General features: G+C 37.1%; 1 protein-coding gene and 1 pseudogene across 7 annotated transcripts in view; one reads left to right on the forward strand and one right to left on the reverse strand.

The window, feature by feature from the left end:
• SYNCRIP (synaptotagmin binding, cytoplasmic RNA interacting protein) overlaps nucleotides 1-20,279 on the reverse strand; it is a 26,844-nt gene extending 6,565 nt beyond the window's left edge. For 2 of the 7 annotated variants that reach the window (XM_006892139.1, XM_006892137.1), the window contains exons 1-10: nucleotides 20,218-20,276; nucleotides 18,776-18,935; nucleotides 17,951-18,069; nucleotides 17,553-17,660; nucleotides 14,443-14,556; nucleotides 14,166-14,342; nucleotides 4,532-4,667; nucleotides 2,693-2,898; nucleotides 1,130-1,279; nucleotides 459-580 (exon numbers count right to left, since the gene is read on the reverse strand). In XM_006892139.1, the coding sequence (XP_006892201.1) occupies nucleotides 459-580; nucleotides 1,130-1,279; nucleotides 2,693-2,898; nucleotides 4,532-4,667; nucleotides 14,166-14,342; nucleotides 14,443-14,556; nucleotides 17,553-17,660; nucleotides 17,951-18,069; nucleotides 18,776-18,923 (1,280 nt within the window). In that variant the 5' untranslated portion in view covers nucleotides 18,924-18,935; nucleotides 20,218-20,276. Of the gene's footprint in view, nucleotides 1-458; nucleotides 581-1,129; nucleotides 1,280-2,692; nucleotides 2,899-3,632; nucleotides 3,644-4,531; nucleotides 4,668-14,165; nucleotides 14,343-14,442; nucleotides 14,557-17,552; nucleotides 17,661-17,950; nucleotides 18,070-18,775; nucleotides 18,936-20,217 lie in introns of those variants that run through there. The other 5 variants (XM_006892140.1, XM_006892142.1, XM_006892143.1 and 2 more) reach the window with 5 other exon arrangements.
• LOC102848292 lies at nucleotides 11,016-11,722 on the forward strand (annotated as a pseudogene).
• Nucleotides 20,280-20,282: the final 3 nt, after the last annotated feature.

Consider the following 20,282-nt stretch of genomic DNA (forward strand, 5'->3'; position numbering starts at 1 on the left):
GTTGTGGTTGCGTGCTGGCAAGGTGAAATCTATCCATAGCTGGTTTTCAGAGGCAGTTAACAGCATTGGAACAAACCGCCCATCTTTCTCCCATGGAGCAACTGGGTTAGTGTATGAAATGTTTGTACTGGCAACAGGTGACAAAATAAAGACAGCTTTTTCTTTCCTTGCCAAGATAGCAGAATTCATCATATTTTAAGTTAAATATTCTCTAACTCTGAAAACATATTCTTCTAAGCTTTAACATAGCTAAGATTCTCAAAAGCTAATATCCAAAACAAACTTTCAAATTACTTTCTATAAAACAGAATAGAATGATTTTTACTTATTTAAACAAAATTCAAGATATTTATAATTAGGACTATTTTTTACAAATATTTGATAAATATTTCAAGATCTTTGATTTTGTTTAACTGTTACATATACACGAACATAAAATGTATACAAATTTCACTTACATTTGATTCTTTGCTGCTTGCCTCTGAGCTTTTCTTTCTTTCCTTTTCTGATCAGGTGGTTTAGCAAAAACAATCTCAATATTTTCCCCCTCCAAATCTTTGCCATTCATTTCTTCCATAGCCTTTTAAAATATGAGGTATTGATCAATACAATAAGCATACATTTCAAAGAGCTAATTTAAGTTGGAAATTTCTCATTAATGTTGGTAAGACAAAAAGAGCTTCATATGGTCAGCAAGATTAACTGTGTGCTCAATTATAATAAAAGCTTTGGCTCTTTCCGCTGTTTTGACTTCTAAGTCATATTAACTTACTAAATCTAAAGCCTATATAGGTTTCAAAGGTGCAAATAGTTAAATCATTCAGTTGCTAGGCCCACTTAAGAGATGTGAGCCCACCAAGAGATGTCTTAAAAAGCTTGGTCGTCTCCTGATGTTAGCCAATGAAAAGCCTAAAAATATTGTTAAACTGTAAAAGCCTTTCAAAGTTCCACTTTTACACTGTGGTCACCTGGAGTCAAATCTAACTCAAAAGCAACTGGTTTATAAAGAAAGGCTGGCTTCACAGGATGGCATAATCTCTGTGTAACAATAAATTTTTGAAATGTTCTAATTCTAGCAAGGCATAGTTACTCTGATCTAAATGCCTATGATAATTTCCCATTTATTTACCTTGACAGCACCATCTCTTTCATCAAAATGAATGAACGCATAATCTTTTAGTTTCTTCACTCGTTCCAGTTTCCCAAACTGACTAAATGCTTTTTCTAAAATTTCTTCTGTTACGGTATTTGCAAGGTTACGTACAAACAAAACTTTTACCTGAAATGAAAAAGCAGAAATTACTGTGTATGTCCCATCAGATTCTTTTCCATGATGTCAGATCTACTCACATGGGCGAGTGAACTTAAAACACAACCCATCATAATAGCATATAAGACTAAAAAGAATCCCTGTGGCCTAACGGTTAAGAACTGGGATGCAAACAGAAAAGGTTCAGAGATTCTAACCCATCCAGTAGCTCCATGGGGAAAAAGTTGTGGCAGTATCTGCTTTCATAAAGATCACAGCCTAGAAAACCTTATTAGACAGTCCTATTCCACACTATGAAATAGTTATCATGAATTGGAATTGACTCAGCAAACACTACCAAAACATATTGCTTGGTTATTTTTATTAGTGACAGTACTGCAATAAAATTGGGGATAGCGGTTTCCCAACAATGTGAATACTCTATCCTCTGAGACAGATTGAATTTTCATACTCTCATCAAGTCTAAAATGTTAATGGGAAAAGAGAAAAGCAAGATATTGGTAAAATAAAATCTTTCAATCTCCTCAAAATACAATCACAGTATTTATACATACAGTAGTAACCGTAACCCTATACAGTATTTATACAATCACCTTTAAGTTAAGAAACACTACTGGGGAAAGATGAAAAACCAGCTATTCAATGTGGTAAATGTCTATTTTCCTTACTTAATTTTTTAGTAAGTCATAAAACTACCTGTTGACCACCAAAAAAGAAAAACACTATACACTATCAAAAATCCCCTTAAATACTTGAAATAGTAACTGAAATTAACTAAAGTGCTGTACTAAATAGCTTTACAGGCCAAAAAAATTCTAGTTCCCTTATTCATATTTAAACTCCATTTATTTAACTAGTTCTTCCCTAGAAACCACTAAAGGGACGCTTAAAATGAATGACAAACAATAGACTAACAACTGCAAACTGCACTAGCAAGAGTAAAGTGTTGACTCAAGACATGCTTGTTCCGCACAGGGTGTTTAAACAGACTGCTGAAGCAGATGCCTAATAATAGCTAAACTTTTTAACTGCAGCAGCTCAGCTTGGGCCAGTGCAGTTCACTATTTTTAGAGTAAAACTTTCAATGTAAAAAATAAGATATATATCACATTAGCTAATGGCACCATTCTTTAAAAATGCAAAACAATTACTCTTAAAATCAACATAAAATCTAAATTGAATCATCTTACAGCATACAGGCTATTTAATCATGAAAATGCTCACAATTATGGCTTAGTAATATTGAGTAAATTCCTAGATTTACTTCTCAAATATATGGATTTCTGGCTTCAGGCCCTAATTTATAATTAAAGAATACTTCTCTCACCATGCTTTATGGCTTATTAAACCCCCACCCCCACCCCCCAGCCTTTCTCTCTTCATTTTAAACTTTCCCTTACTCTCAATTTTTAATTACCTTACCTTTGCCATAACTTCAGGATCTGGATCTTCTATGGGATCGGCCCATTCAACAGTTCCAACATTCCCCCAGACTTTGACTTTACCGCTCATTAACCTACGCCTTGCCTGAGCAGCAGTTTTGTGATCTTCATATTCAAGAAAGCAAAAGCCTCTGTTTTTTTTCTTGTCATCTGGTTGGTGGTATAAAATGACGTCTGTAAGGCCCTCTGAAATGATGCAACCATGCAAGGAAATTAGATAAAATAAGAGCAAGAATAAGTACACAGAAAGATTTCTTTTGCTAATATATTTCAGTATCAAAACAGAAATATTATCCTTTCTTCAATGTCCACCTTTACAATGGTCTTTCAAACAGAGGTGCTAAGCTACTCTTTCTTCACTCTGTTAGGAGTATCACAATCAAGGTAGATTGGGAAAGCTACTGTTTGAGTAGGCTCCAGTCTATCAGGAATAATGGAATTGGTGCAGGATGGGCAGAGTTCAGATTTGTTGTTCAGTAAGTCAGGAAGTCTAGTCGACTCAATGGCATCTAACTACCACCACCATCACAGTCAAGCTTTCCAACCTAAGGGCCTCACGGAAAGAAAAACCTTCAATCTACTAAGACCTAAGGTCTATTTGGCCTCCATTTATTAAATTACGGAGATGAAGGTAAAAATTTTTATGATTGTTTTATAAAAATGGCACTATAGATAAAATACACCACTTAAAATTTTATTACACAAAATTTTTAAGAGTAATACCAAGGTTGTTTAAAAAAAAATTAAAGCAGTCTATGTAGACAAAAACTATTTTTCAATATAAGTAGTTATTTAGGAAATCAGTTCTAAAAGCTTTTTGTAGATCAAATACATAATTCATATTTAAAATGAAAGGTCTGTGCATATACCAACAGAATTTTATTAGTATTCTAATTCAGTAAAAATACAAATGATTACACATCAAGTAATCCTATTAAGAACGTGAGCATGGTGCAACCACTGTGGAAAGCAGTGTGGCGCTTTCTCAAAAAGTTGCAAACAGAAATACCATTTGACCCAGCAATTCCACTACTGGGAATATACCCCAAAGAAACCATAACCACCACCCAAGCAGATATATGCACACCCATATTTATTGCGGCTTCATTCACAACAGCAAAGAGCTACTTAGGAAAACCTAAGTGTCCATCAACAAATGAATGGATACTGAGGCTCTGGTACACACAATGGAATACTATGGTGCACTGAAAAACAAAGAACTCATGAAATATATAAAATGGATGACTCTAGACGACATTATGCTGAGTGAAATATCTGTATTGAAACAGATGAGGTAGAGAATTGTTAAAAAGCTATATATGATGATTATTATTATTATCATGACAAGAGTCCAGAATGAAGGCTGCATAGTAGAGTGGACTTGAGGGGAGGAATTGTATAACAATGAAATAATTTTTCTTTTACTTTTCAAAGAGAAGAGCAAATTGGGAGGGAGGGTGGGCAGGAGGAAAAAATGCAACAATGAATGGAAATCCAAAATCTCTGTAAACGTTCACTCACACACACACACACATACACACAAGATTGTCAGCAAACATACACACAAAAAAATTACAATCTTTTAAAACTGAGAAAATCAGACCAAAAGTTAAGAATCCACTTGAGTGGCATGACTTTGCATAAACCTCAGTATGTTATTTCTCCTCTTTCCCTGTTCATTATTTATCTGCTAAATAGTTACTTACCTCAAAAGGATTCAGTTAATAAATGCAATGTTTAGAGAACACCGTTTGACACATAAAAGCTCATTACCTTCATTCTTTTAAGTTATACTCATTTCCAAATAAATCAAACTTACCTGTTACTTTGCTAAATTCTTCAAGAATCTGTTCCTTGGTTTTACTCTTAGGAATAGAGCCTACAAAAAGCCTATTGTTGGCAACAGAGATGCAGACACCAATGTGTTTTCCTGAACGAATTTCATGATTATTATACTAAAAGGGGAGAGAAAAAATAGTATACCATATTTTAAAATTATTTACAATATTGTAAGTGCTTATCTTAGAATATATGCATATTTATTACAAAAGCAAAATCTATTAACAAATTAAGGTTTCACCACTTTACCAAATATATTTACCCTCTAAAACATAAAGCAGAACCTACAAGGCACTATTCTATTATAGCCTGATACCTGAGACAACTATTTTGACAAAACACACCAAACTGATGAGTCAAATGAATATAGTATTATGTTGTATAGCCCTTTAAATAAAAGGAACCTGATGAAAGATTGTCTACAGAATTTACTTAAATTCAAGAATTACAATGTCTTAAATTCTCTACCCATATGCATCCGCTAGTTATTCTTATGCAAGAGAAAATTATTCTAATAGCATAAGCCTTCTGTTTCTTTACTAACAACTTCAATTCTTTCTTGTAAATAGTTGCAGTAAGTATTTGGCTTTAAATGCTTAAGTCTACAAGAGAAGCTCCTTTAATGTGACTGCTTTTTTCCTCTATTTCATTCTCACCAAAGTTACAGATAAATCATGAGCAAGAATTAAAAGTACATAAATTATCCCCAGCAATGCAAAGTAAATGACCTTAAAATCTCATGTCAGTAACAACACAGTAATGAAAGCAGCAGCTGCCAACACCAGTTCTCTATGAATCTGCTTATACCCGTCCTGACACCTATTTTATGTACACATGTCAATGGAGATATATAAACTAAAGAAACATTAATCTGCAAACCACCCTATAGCAAAAGAAAAAAATACTTCCTCTTCCCACTGAATTATTCCCAACTGTGTAATCACTATTATTGGGTATAACAGAAGAAAACATAAGTACAAAGCCCTTTATTTCCTCATTCACCTTTCTCTATCATCTAGACCTAGATATGTAACTGAAATAAAGTCCCAAACATAAACCTTCAATTCAATAAGAATTTTGTATTCTTTCCCACTATTTCTGGTTATGTCCAAGTTTCTAGTTTTATTGATCCAATACTTTTCACTACACTCTTGTCAAAGATTTAACACACACTCCTAATAATCAGTTTTTACCTACTGAAGAGATAGTCTTTTTCCCCCACACACTAAAAAAATCCAAGTGAAAATATTCAGACATTATATAATCAAACTCCCGCAATTTCACCCTTTGTTTCCAGAGAACCATTCCGGTCATTTCTATGTTGTCAAAACATGAAGTTTTTATACTTTTAAGTCTCTTAATAAAATGCCTCTCTGAAACTTGCCCTTGCGTATAAAACTCCCTGCATACCTGAAGACTGAGATAAATTAAAGCTACAATGGTAAAAATTAAGGATCCTTTTAATGTTTCAAAAGAATAAGCCTAGAGAATGGTTACAACTGTGTGCTTTGGGGTGGGGAGAATGAACAACAATAGTGCCATGGTTGAGACATCCTGCGACAGACTTTGTCATCTAACATAACAAATATATTGTATTACACTGTCTCCTCTAAACATCCCTGTCACCTGGGCAAATGAACTATGGTTGAATCGACTATGACTGCATGAGATTATGGGTACCTTTACTTTCTTTTTTTTTAAAAAAAAAAGTATTAATTTTAATGAACATTTACAAAGATTTTGGATTTCCATTTATTCATTGTTGCACTTTTTTCTCTATCCCCCAGTTATCTTTGTTTTTACACCTAAAAACACCTCACTTGAAATAATTTAATTTAAAATGACACTTAAGAGACTTTAGATACAAAATCAAAGTTAGCATTTATCAATGATTAAATAAGTAGATTACAGTAGAGGAAGACCCTTGATGAGATAAACTGATTCTGTGACTGGGGTAATGTGGGTATACTGTACATGAGGTCGCTATGAGTCACAAGTGACTGGACAGCACATAACAAATGTTAGCCTAAAAACATAAGTTGTTTGAATATACATAAATCCCTCTGATTTATGAATGAGCAATTAGCTAACTATAAAAGCAAATCAATAATTATCAATACAGTCAACTAATCTGTAAGGAAGAAGAATGAGCAATCTCCTCCCATGTGATTAACTGCCTCTGAAAAACAGTCAGAGAGGGTCAGCTATGGGTCAGTTCCAACTCGATGGTACACAACAACAGCAATAACAGAAACAGTCTAATTCTAGATGACAAAATCAGCATCCCCCCAAAAAATAAATAGTAGTAACTATTTATGAGGATAAGATTTTATAATAATCTTCATTCCTTTTTGGGGAGTATTTTCCAAATGTTCTGAGAGTACGATTTACTATAATAACCAATGCAAACTTTTAAAAGAAAAAAATAAGAAAAATCAGAATTCTTACTTATACCTAGAAAATGACCAAAATCCTTCAAAGAAATCTAGGAAGGAAAGGGAAGACAAAAGAGAATTAAAGAAATTCCACTTGGATAACAATAATTAAATGTAGGGAGACAATAATCTGTAATATAACCAGTACTTCCATCAATTTAGCTTTACAATCATAATGATTACCTCATTCCCATTACTGCCTCCATAAAGGCTTCTTCTAACCCATCACTGGTTCTTCTGCAAATAACTTCCTATGGAAGAAGACTACTGTATATAAAACATGACTGGTCTCTAAGCAAATTCCAAAGAAATATATAAACAAAATAGACACTTAGCAGAATTTTATAAAATTCCAAATGATAGACCTTACTACATTTGCTTGTAAGTTTAATGATTTCTTTGTGCCCTATGCTTGCTAATCATTACTCTTCCAACACTGGCAAACTACAATGTCTACTGAAGAAACAAACATACCACCAAAGAATGACATTCGTAACATTAGACATGTAAACTGAGATTGAGGAAAACACGCTAGTTCTTATTCTAACCTACCTTCCTGTCATCATTCTACTATAACCTATCCATGATAACCTTAGAAACCACAATACACTAACTCACTCCACAATTAATGACTTTCTAAATTTATTTTGTATAGTATTTGACATATGCCTAACTCAATTCTAGCTTGCTGAATTCATCAATATTAACGACATTCTTCCAGATTCTTTTATTTTCATTTTTAAGACAATTACTGCATGCATCTTCCAGTCAACAAACACTTCAAGAGAAGAACAACAGAAGTCATTTAAAACTGATAGAGTAAGTAGCCTGCCTATCATTTAATCTCTTTAATATCTTCAATGTCTCTACATCTTATTGTTGACATCTCTTGGCATTTTTCTTCTTTAAGAATTCCTTATTCTGCCATTCATACCGTGGAACCAAGAAGAAGGTTCCAACTTTTAATGGCACCTTACAGCTCAGCCCAGCAACCTACAACCTTGATTACATCTCATTTTTAATCTCATACTTCCCTTCCCTAACACTGCTTCAACTTGATTTACTTATTCCCTTCACTGTATCTCTCATACCTCTTTACTGCAACGCACCCTAACAAATCAAACCCAGGAAGATCTCCCCTCTGAAAAACAAATGAGAATCCCACTTGATCGTGCTTACACAAAATCTATACTTGGAGCAGGTAGCAGTCATCAGAACAAGGAAAGGAAACACTGCATGGTTCAAAATTGGGAAGGGTGTACGCCAGGAATGTGCGCTATCTCCAAACCTTTTTCAATCTATATGCAGAACAGATTATCTGGGAAGCTGGGCTCTATGAGAAATGTGGCATCAGGAGTGGAGAAAGACTCATCAACAATCTGCCTTTTGCAGATGACACAACCCAGCTTGCTGAAACTGAGGTGGACATGAAGCGCTTGCTGCAGAAGGTCAAGGACTGCAGCCTTCAATATGGATTGAAGCTCAACATGAAAAAAACAAAGATTCTCACCAGTGGGCCAATTGGCAGCATCAGGATGGATGGTGAAGAGATTGAGATAGTTAACAGTTTTAGTTTACTTGGCTCCACAGTCAACACTCTTGGTAACAGCATCCAGGAAATTAGGAGATGAAATCCATTGGGAAAGTCAGCTGTGAGGGACCTTTCAAGAGTTCTGAAGAGTAACAACATCAGGCTGGAGACTAAGGTGCACGTGATACAGGCCTTGGTCTTTGCAATCACTTGCTATGCATCAGACAGTTGTACAATAACTAGGAATGATAGGAGAATGATTCCTTGGAGCTGTCGTGTTGGAGAAGAGTACTGAATATACCATCGACTAAAAGAACAAGTGAGTTCATCCTGGAGAGGGTGAAGCCAGGCTGCTCCTTGGAGGCAAGGGTTCTGAAAACTTAAGTCTGACATACTCTGGACATGTTGCAAGGAGGGACCATGCTTGGGAGATTGGAGGGACAGCGCAGGAAAGGAAGATCCTTGATGAGATGGATTAATTCAGTGACTGGCATAATGGAGGTAGGTATGTCAGAGACAGTGAGATAGGCACGGGATAGAGCAGGGTTTAGGGCTGTTGTACACAGGATCACTATGAGTCACAGGCAACTCAATGGCACATAACCACCACCACCCTTTGAAACACCTGCCAACATTTCAATTGTAGGTTACGTTATCATCATGTCCTACAAACACTCTAAGTTAAATAACTGGATTAACTGACTTAGGGCCTCTCTACCATAGACAAGGTGTTCATATTAAAACTTATTTGCTAGGTGGCCAAAGAAGTGTTTTACAAATCTATGCTGTCAGTTGTATTCATCAAAATGGTTTGTACACTTTATGCTTATGTACACACTTTTTATCAGTGACTATTAAAATGCATATAGCATATTCAAATGACTGTAACAAATGTGATTATCATTTTAACAGGACCTTTCCATGATAACATGACTATTGACATTGGGGAGCTCTGGTGGATCTGCACTGTCAACAGAAAGGTTATGTGGTTAAAATCCACCAGCTGGGCCACTGAAGATGGCAATCTCCTGTGTGATTTGCTGCCTCTGAAAATCACTGGAGGGTCAACTGCAGGTCAGTTCTGACTTCATGGTATACAATAACTACCATGGACATTTAGGCCCTAGGCTCAAGTTCCAAACAGCAGACTACACAAATAGATATTTTCACTGCCTTACTTTTCGGTCACTGTAAGTATTTTCTGATTTGTTGAGAGAGCCAACATTAAAATAAGAAACCATTTCAAACAATTTCAGAATCACAAAAAGTCTTCTAAGAAAATATAACTATAATAAGGCTTAACTAACCAAAGCAGTCAAAAGATGAATAGCAAAAAAAAAAACCAAAAACCCAGGAGATGGAATGGACATTCTTACCTGGAGATTACTACCCTTAAAATAGAAAAAGAGCAAAGGACAGAAGGAAAATAAAGAGTAAGAGTGATTAAGGAGAAAGATTCTAGCACATTAAACAGGAGACTGGCTAGATAAAACTCCTTTGGAGACTATTCGTTTTCAGCATGGGAAATAGTGATCTAATCTAAGCTGTTGAAAGGAAGATCATAAAGAATGACAGAAGACTAGTCATCTAGCAAGAGATTAATGACTAAGCTAAAGAAAGGCAATATGGGGAAGTGGTCCGAGGTAAAAAATATTATGGTAGTAGAGACAGGAATGACTTACTTCTGAGCTCCTTAACAATCCCTAAACTATGTTAACGAGGGGAAAAAAAAAACACAAACAAACAAAAACCAAAAACCCCACACTGATATTTATGTACAAAGCTCGAATCAGCTGTTCCTCAGAAAAAAGATGGGCACTCTCCTCCTGTGATTTATTGCCTCTGAACAATCTACCTCACATTGCTGGCTTAAATTAGGTCCCTGAGAGGTACAAAGAGTCATAAACACTCACCTACTAATCGAAAGGCTGGTGGTTTGAATCCACCCTAGAGGCGATTTCTACTTCCAAAAGCTCACAGCCACTGAAAACCCTACTTTTCCACTCTAACATTAAGTCAGAACTGACTCATTAGCAACTGAACTGGTTTGGTTCGAGAGTTAAAGTTATTAAGGTCAAACAAACAACATTAAATTAAGATGTATCGCCTTTTGCCAAGTAATAAAATCTTTTTGACTCATCTGCAGAATAAAGATAGTTTTACTGAACTTGAAGATTGAAGCAGTTTAAAAATAATGCAGTACACCTAGCACACTCTTGTCCCTTAAGCCAAATAGTAGCTACCTTTTCCCAAAATTCAGATCTTGCTTCTCCAGCTAGACTGTAATCATTCCAATGGTGTTATTTTAATTTTTCCAAAATGCAAGGCAAATTCTAGTTGAAAATGTGATCACAATGGCAAATTTGCAGTTGTCTCTTACCCAGCTGATCAATTGAATTCAAATGGAAATTTTAAATCTATTATAATTTTCAGTGCAGAAAACAAATAAATCACAGAAAGGAGACCACTTTCTGGTCCCTATCTCAACCAAGGCTGAAGAACCACCAGAAATCAAATTGTACATGAAGTCTGGAAATGATGCAGCCAAGAGTAGGAAATGCCCCCTCTCTAGAGACTGTTCATGGTGGTATGTCTCAAAGGAATCATTTTCAATGTAACGACCGATGACACCAACAAGTGGAGAGACTATGCAGAAGATGTACCCACGAAGGGCAGCCCCCATTCCTATATGGCACAAACATGCACACAGACACCACTGAGATAAGAGGAATTCATGGAGGCTGTGCTGGGCCCTCCTAGGTACCTCAATCCGGCAGCTCTGAACCCTGAATCCAATACCTGGTCTGGACATATCTGCCAAATTTTCTGCCTACATCAAGAACTCAAACCCAGCACTGAAAGACAGTGAAGGGGCTCCCAAAAGCTCTAAAGGTTTTGGACAGTTAATGGAAATCCTTTTTCTAAGAAGTGGATGAGACCAGTGCTGAGGATGAAGGCATCTCTCAAGAGGAAATTTCTGGATGGTCATAAGCTCACCCTAACTGAATGCAACTTGTTGCCAGCAAACGCCACACTGTTCAGGTTGCATGTAAGTAGTACGGGGGTTTCTCCATCCCAGAACAACTTTAAGGGTGTGTAAAGTTACTTGCAAAACGCATATGCTTGGGAAGAATTCGCCTCCACTTCTCCAGATGATGGAGAGACTGAACTGGCCTACGAACAAGTGACAAAACCCCTCAAATAAAACTCTCTTGAGGGTTGCATAGACTCCTTCCATTTTTTTCCACAAAAGTCTGAAATTGTTTCCACATGGCTACCCAATGGACACACTCCAAAATGATCAGGGGACAGGGAATCCTGGAGCACTTGCGCAACAAGGGCAAAGGATGGGAGGGCCTACCTGGGTTAGATTTTTATTGTAAGGTGGGATGTTGTTGTTTGGTGCCGTCAAGTCGTACACAACTCATAGAGACCCTAGTCGTGAGGTGGGATAGGACTACCTATTTCATTAATATAGAATGGGGGGGAGGGGGAGGAAATCAATAAACTATCAGCATTTAACGTTTTCCTCAAAACAAAGTACTGAAAAGCAGAAAGTGCTTGAGTTTTCTCTGTCTTTAAGGAAAAGGCAGAATTTGGCTTTATATAGTAAAATGTGAGCCTTTAATTATCTTACATAAAAATTCACCTTAGGATTAAACTTACTTAAGCAGAATCTCAAGATACAATACAAGTTGGATTATTTACTAAATTATGCCTCAATGTACTCCCTTGAGGAATACTCTATACATTAAGGCTACTGGATGCCATAAATACGAAGTAGCAAAGCAAAAAATCCCCATCAACTTGACTTCTGTATTTTCTCTAAAATGTTTCAATTGCCTCAGTTCATCAAAAAATCTACTTCAACAATTTTAAACATTAATTTCCCAATTACATTTTTACCATAATCTAGCCAAAGTAACAGATCACCAGTTGCTAGAGTTGCTCCAACTAATTCCAAACTAAAGCATTCTTTAGAAACAATGGTGCTACTTCAATAAATCATCCTAATGGATGTCTATCTCTACCACTAAGATTATTATTTAAAAAGGAAAAGCTACTTATCATAAAGTAAAAAAAAAAAACACAACTATGAGTAAAGGGAGGGATGGGTTGGAAAAAAGGTAAATAAAAAAAAAATGCCCAATGTCCCCAGATAAAGAGTTAAATCAAAACAAAAAACAGAAAACAATGTATATTCTAAAATCTTTAAAAAGTTGGTTATCTATAGTGTCTGCTTTTTAAGATTAAAAACTAGTATTACTAAGATTATAACTAAGCAGCCAGTTTTGAATTGTAAAGTATTTGGTAAACCAAGGTAATTGCTCAAATTGAAACACATTTCACACTCAAAAATTTATTAGAGCTAGAGTATCTATCAAGATCCACTGAGAACCTACTGTAAATAATGTATTGATACCAAATTTTAAAATGTCAACTGAGTAACACGACTTATAAACTAAGGAACCATTTATCATTAAACAAATTTATAATTTTATGTAACACCTAATAAAGAAGTCTGGCACCACTAGCTATAAAGTTAAAACAGTTTAGCCTCTTCCAGATCTTTTGCATTTTTGCAATACTACCAAATTGCTACTCTAAGCAAAAATATCCTATTCTTTCATAGAAGATTAAACTAGGTGGTTTCCAAGTACCTCTTTCTCAAGCTCTGTTCTTAAGTTTCTATCAGAAATGCTTAATGTAAGTTTGGCCCACCTCAAATGTTACCAGTGAATGGCTTTGTACAGAGAGCTATATCCACTTTGAAATAAGCAGCATCCTTTAAGCAAGCAAACAGTTATGATTTTGTTAAAAAAGCAAAACCCAGAACTTCTAAATAGTCTTAAAAGACATTTACATACTTTTAAGTAGCAGTTTTCCATAAACTTTCACCATATTCTATTCCACACATCAGCAGAAACATTCATGCAAAACAAAGTATGCCCATGGTTTCTCTTTAAGCAAATGGTATTACTTGATGCAGGCAAAACAGAAGGAAAACCTTCAGTAAAAGAAATTAATCTTGGGATTTTACATGTACTGTTCTAGCCATAGATTATGGTAAACCAGATAAGGCAAATTCAGCATTAACATAATTTAAAGTTTATTATCCAAAAAGTTTCCTTCCCAGTTATATTGTTGGTGCAGTTCACAGTTCACAGGTTAAAACTTACCCTTGACTTCCACCAAGTACAGAAACCACAAGTCACGAAGTTTAATAAAACTAGTAAGCACTAAATAAACTATACTTCAAATATTTAAGTCACTTTTAAACAAAATGAGGAATAAAAACCTGTGTCTCACTAAAAAAATTATTTATTAACCAAAAATACATATTGGATTATCTTTGTAGGATGTGTTTTTTAAAAGGACCTAGGTATGTCAACAAACCTACACAGTCATAATTTTGTCCATCTATTTATCCATCCCTAGAAATTAAAAAATAAAAATTGAAAAAAAGAAAGCAACCAATTTACTAGGTTTTCTGCAACTCCCTTATTGATCTTCAACTCTATAAGCAATACAATACATGCAGAGAAATGTTTAAATCATTGGCCAATAATTTAAACTTTGTACACAGTAAGGTAGGAGGAAGTCTAACAAACAATAAATATAATTAATATAACCGGTGAAGAACTCACCAATTTAACAGCCTCCTGAGCTGCTTCTTTTGTACAAAAAGTGACAAAAGCGTAACCTCTATTGAGACCAGTAAGAGGATCCATCATTAAACGAAGATCCCATATAGGTCCGGCTTTCTCAAATAATGGTACAAGTTCATCTTCAAATAGATCTCTTGGGATCTTCCCCACAAATATCTGTGAATCAAAATATGAAAATAAAAACCATGGAGAATTTCTTTAGGTAACCAGGTATCTGAGCATTTACTACAAAAGATACAAAGTTTAGTTTCTTTACCTCAGTGCCAACAGAAGGCTGCTGACCTGAATAAACGGAATCTGGAGGCGGTCCTCCATACTTCCTCTGTCCAGTGGTCACATCAAGTGTATATCCTGTTCTTTCCAGGAGTGCCTTGAAAAATTAAAATTCATTTGATATATTTAACTCAGAAACTACATTCCTGCATTTAGTTCAAATCACTTATCAAGTCTTTCCAATTATCTTCACAGCATTCCTTCCAATTTGATTTCTAGTGTTCATATTAAAATTTCCCCTTTAACATTCCCTTGTTATAAAGTCCCACCATTTTGTAGTCAAAACCCCATTCAAATTATTTTTTAGTCTTCAATTAGTTACTGAAAAATGTTAGCCAAGACCTTAAAGAAAAGAGTATGTCTACTAAAAAACATCTGCTACCTTATTAGGCTGTGTCCCTCGTTTGAGAATATAGGTCCTGACAAAAAAAAAAAAAAAAACCTAAGTAGGTTCCCTCTCTAAAGACTGGATTTCTTATCTAACATATACTCAACACTGCCATCCCTAGAAATCTCTCTCTCCATTCAGGGTATTTCATCAATCTTCAAATAAAGAACACCTCCTAAATCAAGTCCGAAAATCCATAATGGCATAGCTCATTTACAGGTTAGGTGGCTAGTTCAAATCCACCAGATTCTCCACAGGAAAAAAGTACAGCTGTTTCTTCCCATTACTACACCTATGAGACCCAAGGGAGAGTTCATTGTGAGCTAAAATTGACTTGATGGCAATGGAGTTTAGATTAAGAAAATGAGAAACTTGGGAGCTACAGGAAAGGGAGGAGACGATCAGACCAAACTTATTAATTTGATACTCAAAAATAAATTATTCAGACCCAAAGTGGAATCTGAAAACAATTTCAACAATATGATGTACCTTCCACATTTTCACTGCAAAAAGGTTAACTTGTTAGATCTGAACAACTCATATTACTCTACATAATGACCATTCTCATGTATTAAAGGCAAAGGTAGGTACTAAAAAAAGTAGTAGGCAAATTAGCCATAAAAAGCAGAGGAGCCAAGAGATATAGTGAGTTTTGTGCTAACAACAACAACAACAAAAAAAAAAATCAGCAGTTTGAATTCACCATTTGAATTCTGCTCTCATTATGACTTAAAGCCCCGCAGAGGGAAGGTTGAGTTAGTCAGAATTTAGCTGGTTTATGAGTTTGATGGTATTACAGTTTGACAATCCATTTCTTTTAAGGCTAAAGTAAAAAAACACATCTACAAAAATCACAATTCTACCCTCTAAACACATGAGGTTCACCATGAGTCTGAATCTATTTAATGGCAATTAGTAAATGCCAATTCCATAGCTAGCGGATATATTCTGAAATAAAAACAGTACTCCAGTCATATGGCAAAAACTTATCAAAAGAGTTAAATAATTTGGGGTGACCGCAATCTAAAAATGAAAATAATTAGCCAGATTACAACTTTTTCTACTGATGGGGAAAGAAAAACATGTTGGATTGGCAAAAAATAAATAATTCAAAAGTACCAAATGCACTGAAAGAGAAAAATCAGGCATTATTTATGGGGGGAAAATAGAGTAATTCCTAAAAACTGGTCATACTTTCAACTTTTTATCTTCAAGCTATATACTTATGGTCTCTATTTTGGTAACAGACAAAAATCAATTGCTTTTGAGTGCAGCATCTAGTTAGTAACAACACTCAAATGCAAGTCTATGACATGCCATATAAAGTAAACCACTAGACTGTATCTTCCAGTTTCCAAGATCTAATTCCTTTGTTATAATAAAAGAGTTACGGCTAACTTTTCAATGATTCAGTATTTCTCAAGTATTTCAATCTCTAAAAGCAAAGAGAAAAATCATTTCTTCTCTCTGGGACATTTTATAAAAATGTCTATATAATTTGTCACAATTTGAGTCCTAGCCTTTTCCCCCTTATTACAGGTTTAAGCCAATCTCTGACAGGCTAAAAAAGGAGTGCTATAAAGTTAACAGTGACAAAACTTTAAAATTTTAATAAATTCAAACTCCCAAATGTGCCTTTAATTAAAACATCAATTACAAATGAAACTTGCTATCCATTTTCAGGTAAAAATTAGATTTATATTTCAAACTCATTTCACTCATACTTAGATTGCTTAAAGTCTCATATTGTAACATTTCATTTCAATCTTGCCCACATTCCAGGTCTCTCTTCGTTACAATTAACATGCTCGACTAACAATGGATTTTCTTAAATAAATCCTTATTTCAAAAGCACAGACATGTTTTACCAAGAACATCAGCTAAAATGATCACAGTATTTCCTATGAACTAAAACTTTTCCACAGGAACTGTCACGACCTAGCAGTAAAGAATTGTGTTACAGATACTAAAATACATGATTCAAATCCACCAGCCTCTCTGCAGGAGTAAAATGGGCGGTCTCCTCCCATGCGATTTATTGCCTCTGAAAACTCAGTGGAGGTTTAGTTAAACCTCCAGTTGTGTACTTGATGGTACACAACAACAAAATCTTACCTACACAAAGATCAAAATCAAGATGAATTTAAATGTTTTTTTTAAAAAAAACCTCCTCCTTTACTTCCTGTTTTCTCCCTTACATTTGCAGACCAAATAATTTCATTGTTAGTTAGAAATAAAATAGTCCATACTAATAAAACAGAAAAAATATTAAAACTCTAAAGCCATTTAAATTAGAACAATACTAACAGAAGAACCAATTACTAATAACTGATTTCCTCTCACTTTAATAATTCCACTGTGAGTAACCTTGACTTGTTGCTTTTCAAACAGTGTCTAGCAATGATAGATATATTTCAGAACTTTTCTTTGCAACATCAATAGCACAAATTTAAAACATCAGTAGCAAAAAAAATGAACAAGGAGCAGTTTTAAAAATAAAAGCTGAGAACTTTTGAAATATTTTTTCAATTACTTCTATCTCAACATCTTAAAAACACACTCAGGTCACATTGGAGGATTGTCAAAATGACAATTTTAAAAGGAAAAAAAACTTTAAAATTACAACTATGTATCAAAGCTAAAAATAGTTTTTAAAAATTCTAAATCAAAAAGAGGGTGGGAGGAGGAAATTTTCAAAGGCTTACCTTGATTTTTGCCTCATCTGGTCCTTTGCTAGAATCTGCTACTTTGGTCCCCTGTTTTTCTCTCTGCCTGTAAGTCTTCATGACTCCACATAAAAAGGCACTTTTGTTCTGTAAAGAAATTTTCCAATCACACTGAATGACAACTTCCATAACTTTATCTAACGCAAAGCAAAAATTTATCAAAGTACACCAAATCTAATTAATTTTTTAATTCTTTTAATCCTCCTATTAAATATTACCTGATCATGAAACTGAATAAAGGGAACACCTGTACACAATATGGGTTTCCTGAGACACCATAATTAATTACATCAATGCCAATGTTGTAAAACAAAGTATCTACAAATGATTGCGTGAAAATCCAGCATTTGTAAGTCTTCAAATTTTTAGAAAATTACCTGAACATGAGAGAGATCGCTGTCTTTAAACTGTTGGAGAACTGCCAACGCACCGTCTTCATTGAATTCTTTTAAAGCTTCGATAGCTCTTTCATCTAAATCACTATGTGCAACTAGCCCTGGAGAAGAGAAAACTTTATTAATTGTCAAGTTTTATTATCTTTTGGGAGAAATCTTTATTAAAAGATGATGCTGGCCAATACAGGTTTATGTGTGCCAACTAAGAATTATGCACACCACTGCCCCAATGAAAGACACACATACTTTACCCATTTTTAACAGGGCTCAACCACATTTGCAATGAATCAACTTCATTTATATCTTTCTTTGTGTCTAAGTCAGGTAGTTCTGAACACTATTTCTACAGCAAATACACAGGCATACAAATCCTAAAGATCAACCAACGAAATACCAGTAAGACAACAGAACCTCTACTCCAAATACCACAAACAAAAATCATAGCCACACCAAGAAAGACAGGGCACCAACCTACAGTGACCAAGCTATTTAACAAGAATCCTACTAAAAAAAAATGCCAACGTAAGTCACACAGTAAGTCACATAGCCGGCTCCCAACATTTAGCAACTGTTGCTACTGGCTAACACTTATTCATCCTACCAATCAGCTTTTAGCTTTACTCCCTCCCTTCACCCCTCCCTCTATACACCTTAACCTGTACTTCAAAGCTGAATTAAGCCACTACCACAAGTCAAAACTCCAGTTCCCACACTTATTGGAAACCACAAAAAGTTGCTATTTTAGCTCAAGGCCAGAAATCCAATAGAAAAATTTCATAATGCAATTTTGCAAGTGTTAGTTCTTACCTGCAACGTAAATTTCATCTAGTTTTTCAGCAACTTTCTGTGGTAAACCAGCATCAAGCAATGTCTGAAAATTTTCTGAATGCATAACTGCAGAAGTAGTATCCATAGGCTCTTCAGTACCATTTCCATTAACATGTTCTGTAGCCATGTTTCCAGAGATCTGTTCAAACGCAATAAGCAAAATTAAACTACAATCTTCAAAAATAACAGAATATGGGAGCCCCAATCTTTACTTTCCCTACCATCGGCCACACAGCCAGCCAGCGCCTCCCGACCAAGAGGCCATACTGTAAAGTCACTAGCGCCTGACAGCCAGCCTGGAACTTGGGCCACTGCAGGACCCCTTCACGCTGAATTTCCGCCGCACCACCCCTGGCTCACCTGCTAACACTGTCTACCAAGAGCATTACAAATGGAGCCCAAAGGCCAAGCCAGCTCCCCAAGTAGCCGTGCCGGCAACAGAGCACGAGGCGTGTGGAGAAAGCAAAGCTGGGCTTGTCTCCCGGAAAGGTAAACCCCAAAGTGCGCGCTTTTCCCGCCTGCCGCTTACCGATCAGCAACCACAGCGAAGAACAAAGCGCTCACACAAGCCACCTTCCCACCACCCACTCTCTCCACCCTTCACCCCCGCACCCCACAGCCCGCCCCCGACTCCGCACCCAGAGCGGCAGCCTCTCCGCGGTGGCCGCCAGGAGCCCAGGACAAACACGTGCTCGGCGCCTTCATATGTCCTACAACTTCCTCCAACGACACCGAGTCCGCGGCCAACAGGACCTTCACCGGCTCCCCACGGCAGCCCGAAGCCACGCTCGCAGCCCCCCAAAGCAGCGGCAGCACCATTCTGCCCCTCAACACCGAGGCCGCGGCGGCGCCAGGCCACACGCTCCCCGCCCCCCGGTCCCCGCCGTGACACATGGCTCGCTTCGCCCCAGGCGCTACCAGGGCGCCGGCCACACGGCCGCCGCTCCGTCCTGCCAAGACGTGACCGAAAAGCCCCCACCCCGCGGCGGTGGGACAGAGGATCCGGCGCCCGTGCCGGCCGCCTCCCACCCGGGAAACCGAGAGCCTCTCAGCGCCCGCGTTGCCCTGCGCCCGTGAGCACCGCCCGAGCCTGCCGCGCGGCTGCGGGACGGCAGCCGTCCTCTCCGCCCACTCCCACGCCGCGGTGACGGCCACGACAGCACCAACTCAGCCGCCGCCCGCGGTCCGCGCGGGCCACGGAGCACCGCAGACAAAGCCCGAACCGCAGCCGCACATGGAGGCGAGCGGGGAGCGGCGGCGCGAACCGCGGCCTGCTCCTAAGCAGCCCCACTCAACGTGCTCTTCTCCCCCTCGGAATCCATTTTCCAGAAAAGCCGGTTTCTCCCCGCGCCGCCCTCTCTCGGCGCACTCCACAATGTCACGGGGCTCCCCTCCCAGGCCCGGGTCCTGGTGGTCGTTACCTCCCCGTTGGGCTGCGGCGGAAGAATCCTGTCTGAGGGGATCGGGTTGCGGGAAACGCGTGCTC

The sequence above is a fragment of the Elephantulus edwardii genome, unplaced genomic scaffold (genome assembly GCF_000299155.1).
Source record: "Elephantulus edwardii isolate Elephantulus edwardi_28Jun2011 unplaced genomic scaffold, EleEdw1.0 scaffold00111, whole genome shotgun sequence".
In the NCBI taxonomy this organism is placed as follows: Eukaryota; Metazoa; Chordata; class Mammalia; order Macroscelidea; family Macroscelididae; genus Elephantulus; species Elephantulus edwardii.